The sequence below is a fragment of the Diaphorina citri genome, unplaced genomic scaffold (genome assembly GCF_000475195.1).
Source record: "Diaphorina citri unplaced genomic scaffold, Diaci psyllid genome assembly version 1.1 scaffold554, whole genome shotgun sequence".
Lineage (NCBI taxonomy): Eukaryota > Metazoa > Arthropoda > Insecta > Hemiptera > Psyllidae > Diaphorina > Diaphorina citri.
The window spans coordinates 27,685-34,679 of NW_007377988.1; the positions used below are offsets into that span (position 1 = coordinate 27,685).

General features: G+C 41.1%; 2 protein-coding genes across 4 annotated transcripts in view; both read left to right on the top strand.

The window, feature by feature from the left end:
- Nucleotides 1–5,801, top strand: part of LOC103510024 (probable G-protein coupled receptor Mth-like 1) — a 24,813-nt gene extending 19,012 nt beyond the window's left edge. For 2 of the 3 annotated variants that reach the window (XM_026824187.1, XM_026824186.1), the window contains exons 3-5: nt 2,802–2,940; nt 3,573–3,674; nt 4,798–5,801. In XM_026824187.1, coding sequence (XP_026679988.1) covers nt 2,802–2,940; nt 3,573–3,674; nt 4,798–4,999 — 443 coding nt within the window. In that variant the 3' untranslated portion in view covers nt 5,000–5,801. Of the gene's footprint in view, nt 1–2,801; nt 2,941–3,572; nt 3,675–3,717; nt 3,820–4,797 lie in introns of all 3 variants that reach the window. The other variant, XM_008474660.3, reaches the window with a different exon arrangement.
- On the top strand, nt 5,473–6,290 carry LOC108252486 (ATP synthase subunit gamma, mitochondrial-like). Its single transcript, XM_026824185.1, has 2 exons — nt 5,473–5,518; nt 5,956–6,290. The coding sequence occupies exons 1-2, from the start codon at nt 5,473–5,475 to the stop codon at nt 6,288–6,290; spliced, it is 381 nt and encodes a 126-aa protein (XP_026679986.1).
- Nucleotides 6,291–6,995: the final 705 nt, after the last annotated feature.

Consider the following 6,995-nt stretch of genomic DNA (forward strand, 5'->3'; position numbering starts at 1 on the left):
CCCCCCCCCCCCCCCCCAAAAAAAAAAACACACACACACACTTAAACAGAACTCTTCAATTGTTCAAAAGTTCTTCCGTTTATGAGCTCAACACCCTCAAGACAAACTCTGCATAATGAAAATAATTAAAATAAAGGGTATTCAGAATTAATTATACTTCGACATCGTTAATTATGTTTGGGAGTTTTCAAAAAGAATTAGATTCTTTTGAACCGATTGTTATTGAAATCAGACTACAGACTACGGGCATCGGAACGAATTCAGAGCAGACTTTCGGCCTCTTTCCTTTTCTTTCATAACTACACGATATCTCGAACTAAAATACATAAAATGATTAGATTGATTAGAAATTAAGTCAGGACCAGAAAGTAATAACAAAATTCCCTCAAGTCGAACCCAAGACCTCCGGAGTGCAAGCATAGCGTGAAACTAACTCGGCCACGAAGGACCAATAAACCATATTATGGCCACATGGAGAGACTAAATACATGGTCAGCGTAATGTGGCTAAGAGTGTTACCATGGGCAGTGTGGGTAGATAATAAATATCGCTGTAGCCTAGGTATTACATACTTTAACTCGGCCACGAAGGACCAATAAACCATATTATGGCCACATGGAGAGACTAAATACATGGTCAGCGTAATGTGGCTAAGAGTGTTATCATGGGCAGTGTGGGTAGATAATAAATATCGCTGTAGCCTAGGTATTATGCTTGTAATTGCTGTTGGTGTCATTGTTCTTGCGGTGCGGCGGTCTAGGGCAGAGATTCCCAAACCGTGTTCCACCAGAAAATGGCCAGGGTTCCCCAGAATCCGCAGTGATCCAACCTTTTTTAAAAAAGAGATTTTGATAAAGGGAACTGAATTAACTAAGAGTTTATAGTCCCGAAAGCGAAGAGAGAAGGAAGACGGGACAGTAGAAACTTAGAAAGCCGGCCATTCGGAAAACAAAACGTATCTCTTCAGGATAAAGTTCGGCCCAGGCAGGATTGAACCCGCGACCTAGCGCTTACAATTCGAAATACCCTCCAAGGGAACTTGGCTGGCTTTTGAGTACGCTGGCGATGCGGATATTTCAGTTTCTCAGATAATATTTTACAGTGACCATATTTGGTTTGACAACGACCATTGGGTGTTTTACCCACAGGCGAAAAGTTTGGAACCTCTGGCATAATGGCCTCCCAATGACACTAGAGCTGTGCGACTGTCTTTGAACTACCATAGTGGCAAACCTCACACTATGCACTGATACGTAGGTGGGATATGCCTACTGCCTACTCTTATCTGAACTGAAACCTCTATACCTTAGCCTTGCCATTGTTCTCATAATCGCAAGGCTTTCTGTTTCTAATCTTTAATAGAGGTTGGATAGAGGGAACAGGATTGAACCCGCGACCTAGCGCTTACAATTCGAAATACCCTCCAAGGGAACTTGGCTGGCTTTTGTGTACGCTGGCGATGCGGATATTTCAGTTTCTGAGATAATATTTTACAGTGACCATATTTGGTTTGACAACGACTATTGGGTGTTTTACCCACAGGCGAAAAGTTTGGAACCTCTGGCATAATGGCCTCCCAATGACACTAGAGCTGTGCGATTGTCTTTGAACTACCATAGTGGCAAACCTCACACTATGCACTGATACGTAGGTGGGATATGCCTACTCTTATCTGAACTGAAACCTCTGTACCTTAGCCTTGCCATTGTTCTCATAATCGCAAGGCTTTCTGTTTCTAATCTTTAATAGAGGTTGGATAGAGGGAAATGTCTGCTAAGATCTTATCGTCCCGTTAGCGAAGAGGAGAAAGCCAGCAGTTCCGAGAACGAACCTTATTTGTTCAGGATAAAATCCGCCCAGGGCGGGAAATCGAACCCGCGACCTAGCGTTTACAAGGCAGATGCGCTACCCTCCAAGCTAACTAGGCTGGTATTTCTAATCTTTAATAAATAGAAAACAAAGCTCAGCTCTAACAAACAACTCGCTTAACCAGTCTAGCTAGCTTGGAAATCTTGGAAAGTACTACCCGCGCTCCCGGGGCTTCGCGGGGTTGTGCATGGGGTCGCGCTTCGCGCTCCCTTGTTTACGGTCGCGCTGCGCGCTCCCGGGGGCTTGAAAATAATTAAAATAAAGGATATTCAGAATTAATTATACTTCGACATCGTTAATTATGTTCGGGAGTTTTCAAAAAGAATAAGATTCTTTTGAACCCATTGTTATTAAAATCAGACTACAGACTACGGGCATCGGAACAAATTCAGAGCAGACTTTCGGCCTCTTTCCTTTTCTTTCATAACTACACGATATCTCGAACTAAAATACATAAAATGATTAGATTGATTAGAAATTAAGTCAGGACCAGAAAGTAATAACAAAATTCCCTCAAGTCGAACCCAAGACCTCCGGAGTGCAAGCAGGCTTTTTACTACACATAACTCGAGATTCGCTACCTTTATTTTAATTTTCCGATGTGTGGCTGGCTACCTTTAGAAACAAAAACCATTCTTTTTTTTAGTCGATTGATTGATTGATTGATTGATTGATTGATTGATTGATTGATTGATTGATTGTTTGAATGAATGAATGAATGAATGAATGAATGAATGATTGATTGATGTTAATCTTCTTTTTCCAGGTGATGCGGAGATGTTACCCTACTTCTATCTGCCCATAGGCATTCTTCTGTTAAATCTAATCTTTTCATGACTTGGAAAAGAGCTTTTCACCACACATATCTCAAGATTCGATTGATTTTATCTCTTTTTGGGTAGTCGATTGATTGATTTATTTTCATTTTCCAGGTGATGCGGAGATGTTACCCTACTTCTATCTGCCCATAGGCATTCTTCTGTTCCTCAACCTAACCCTGTTCATAGCGACTGCCCGGGAACTGACGTGTGGCCTGTGGAAAACTGAAGTGGTTAAATCTACAAACGAACGGTAAGACCAGTTTTTGGAGTGAACTACTTAAAAGTAAAGAACCAATAAGTCGAGAAAAAAAATTTGCACATGCACTCCGATTTGCTAATATTTTAATGGGTTACAAACATTTCAAAATTTACAAGTACATTACAAAGAGCTACTTTTCGGATTCCAAAGATTCCTTATTTGTTTAGAAAAAGTCGAGAAAAAAATTTGCACATGCACTCCGATTTGCTAATATTTTAATGGGTTACAAACATTTCAAAATTTACAAGTACATTACAAAGTGCTACTTTTCGGATTCCAAAGATTCCTTATTTGTTTAGAAAAATACTTAATAGCTAAAAATCCCTTTTCAAAAGACCTCCGGATTCAATTCCCAGCGGAGTCGAAGTTTTTTTCGGGTCTGTGCTTGGAGTTCGGGATGCACTCAGCCTTGTGAGGACAATGAGTAGCTACTTTAATCGAGTAGCGACCAGTGGCGGCATTACCAATGTAAGAAGATAACTGAAATATGGACATTGATTGCAAAAGAGACACTTAATAATGCTGTAATATCCACAAAAGTTATGAAAAAGCTAAAGCTCTGATCAAACACAAAGTATTTGAGATTCGATTTGGTGATTAATCTTTCTTTTCTCTCTCCACAGGGCTACTTTGGGCCGCGTTTGTCTGAAGCTGGTGATCGTGATGGGCATCACGTGGGTGGCCGACATCCTTTCCTGGGCCATTGGAGGCCCCAGCTATATCTGGAGATTTGATTTGGTGATTAATCTTTCTTTTCTCTCTCCACAGGGCTACTTTGGGCCGCGTTTGTCTGAAGCTGGTGATCGTGATGGGTATCACGTGGGTGGCCGACATCCTTTCCTGGGCCATTGGAGGCCCCAGCTATATCTGGTAAGCAAATTCTTTTCTTCCTGAAAAGTACCAATGGGTACTTGTATAGGAACAAAAGAAAAGTGTTTTAAGTTACATCAAATAGACCATTATCGTTATTGTTAAATAAAGGCATTTAAAAATCATTTAGGGCCTATTGGGTTCTTCTAGATCACGCTGGTAAGCAAATTCTTTTCTTCCTGAAAAGTACCAATGGGTACTTGTATAGGAACAAAAGAAAAGTGTTTTAAGTTACATTAAATAGACCAATATCGTTATTATTAAATAAAGGCATTTAAAAATCATTGAGGGCCTATTGGGTTCCTCTAGTCTAGAGGCCCTTTCCAAGAGAGAGTTCTACAGATCACGAAACCACTAGGTAATACATAATTTTGTTGATGAAAAAGGGAAGATAATCTTATTTACCTCGGATTTATTAACCGAATTTTCTCCTGCTCTTCTTTTCTTCCCCTTTTCTAGTGTACAGACGGGGTCAGGTAATACATAATTTTGTTGATGAAAAAGGGAAGATAATCTTATTTACCTCGGATTTATTAACCGAATTTTCTCCTGCTCTTCTTTTTCTTCCCCTTTTCTAGTGTACAGACGGGGTCGGAGTTTTTCGTCAGTCTCTCAATTAGCCCTAACTAAGTTGATTGCTTTGGGCTGACATTTGGTTTTGGCTATAAATTTTACGAGTGGATGCCCTTCGCACTCAACCTTTGCTATTTCTTTAGCAAGGGATATTCAGGCTGGTATACCTGTCTAAAGTTCCACAGCCAGACTATGCTGGTCTACTCCCTGTTTTACGTCTATAAATTTTACGAGTGGATGCCCTTCGCACTCAACCTTTGCTATTTCTTTAGCAAGGGATATTCAGGCTGGTATACCTGTCTAAAGTCCCACAGCCAGACTATGCTGGTCTACTCCCTGTTTAACGTCCCCCAGTCAGACAAAATTGACTCCTTTATTAATCGAGTTTTCCCGATCTATTTCCAGGTATTTCACCGACATCATCAACACGCTGCAGGGCCTTCTTATCTTCATCGTAGTCGGCTGTCAGCCGCAGGTCATCGCCGCCCTCAAGCGGTGGATTAACGGCACCGATTGCAACGACAACGGAATGGGCGGCACCAGCTCCACCAACGCGCCGTCCATGACCAACGAGAGTACGACGAAACCGGTTGAAACGTTGTGTTGAAACTTGAAACCAGTTATGAAAAAATCGTTGTTCCTAACTTCCCAAAGCGTTTTCATATCAAGTGGTGAATTAACGGCACCGACTGCAACAACAACAACGGAATGAGCGGCACCAGCTCCACCAACCCGCCGTCCATGACCAACGAGAGTACGACGAAACCGGTTGAAACGTTGTGTTGAAACTTGAAACCAGTTATGAAAAAATCGTTGTTCCTAACTTCCCAAAGCGTTTTCATATCAAGTGGTGAATTAACGGCACCGACTGCAACAACAACGGAATGAGCGGCACCAGCTCCACCAACGCGCCGTCCATGACCAACCAGAGTACGACAAAACCGGTGGAAACGTTGTGTTGAAAACGGAATTCATTGTGTTGAAACTTAAAACCGGTTGAAAAAAATCGTTGTTCCTAACTTCCCAAAGCGTTTTTTTATCAAGTGGTGAATTAACGGCACCGACTGCAACAACAACGGAATGAGCGGCACCAGCTCCACCAACGCGCCGTCCATGACCAACCAGAGTACGACAAAACCGGTGGAAACGTTGTGTTGAAAACGGAATTCATTGTGTTGAAACTTAAAACCGGTTGAAAAAAAAATCGTTGTTCCTAACTTCCCAAAGCGTTTTTTCATATCAAACGGTGGCTCGACGAAAGTGAACGACGAAATTGATGGAATTCGTTGTGTTGAAAGTTAAACTGATTGTTAAACTGGTTCAGGAAATTAGAAATTCGTTGTTAAACTGGTTCCTAGAGCGTTTTTTCATATCAAACGGTGGCACCAGCTTCACCAACGGACATGACCAACGATGAAATTGATGGAATTCGTTGTGTTGAAAGTTAAACTGATTGTTAAACTGGTTCAGGAAATTAGAAATTCGTTGTTAAACTGGTTCCTAAAGCGTTTTTTCATATCAAACGGTGGCACCAGCTTCACCAACGGACATGACCAACGAGAGTACGAGTGCGACCAAACCGGTGGAAACGTCACAAAGTTTTAGTCATCACCATTGGAGACAAGAGTCGTGCAATTCTCCAACGTCTGTATGGAAACAACATCATTTTGGCTGCCAATGAGGTAGGACGAAGACCTCCCACTTTCCTTGATGCATCCAAGGTTGCTCAGGAAACCAGCAAGTACAACTTCACAAGTGGGAAAATCATTTACAACAAATTCAAGTCAGTTGTGTCATACACCACTTCCGATCTGCCCATCTTCAGTTTAGCGTCAGTGACTGCTGCACCTAAGCTGGGTGTTTACGATTCCCTTTGGAAACGTTGTGTTGAAACTTGAAACCGGTTGAAAGAATTCGTTGTTTGTTAAACTGGTTCCTAACTTCCTAAAGCGTTTCTTTTTTTCTTCATATCAAACCGTGGATCAACTGATGAGAATACGAAGTTTGAACTAAACGTTTTGTTTTAATGTGTAGATATTATGATGTATTTTTAATTGACTGACTGAAATTGTTTTATTTTTTTATCATTATTCTATGACTTTTATTATGTATTTCTAAGTAGGTAGGTACTTACTATGTTAGTGAGATTTTGCACTTCCCTGATAAAATCCTCGTCCCTAGTTTGTAGGTACTTCACAATACCCATGTGTTTTTCGTGTAATTTTAATGTATCATAATCTCAATGGGATGAAGAAAGGTGTACTTTTCTTTCGGAAACGGAAACAATTTCCATTTTTCAAGATGGCGGGTTTCCTATGGTTTAGTAGGTAGTTAGTACAGACACTACCATGCCAAATAGGGGAAACGGAAGAGGGGAAATTGTCTCGGTTCCCAAAAGGAAATAACGCTATAATCATCTCTACTGTACATAAGAAGGTACATACTTACTTTCCTACCTTACCTTATTTACACCCAAAAGTTGAATAAGTCGAGTGTAAGTAGAAAGTGCCTACCCCCACAGCCAGTGTTGTCTGGGGGGCGCCGTAATGCTTACTAAAACTATCTGCCTATTATTTGGGGCATCCCCCAGTCAATCCACTTTT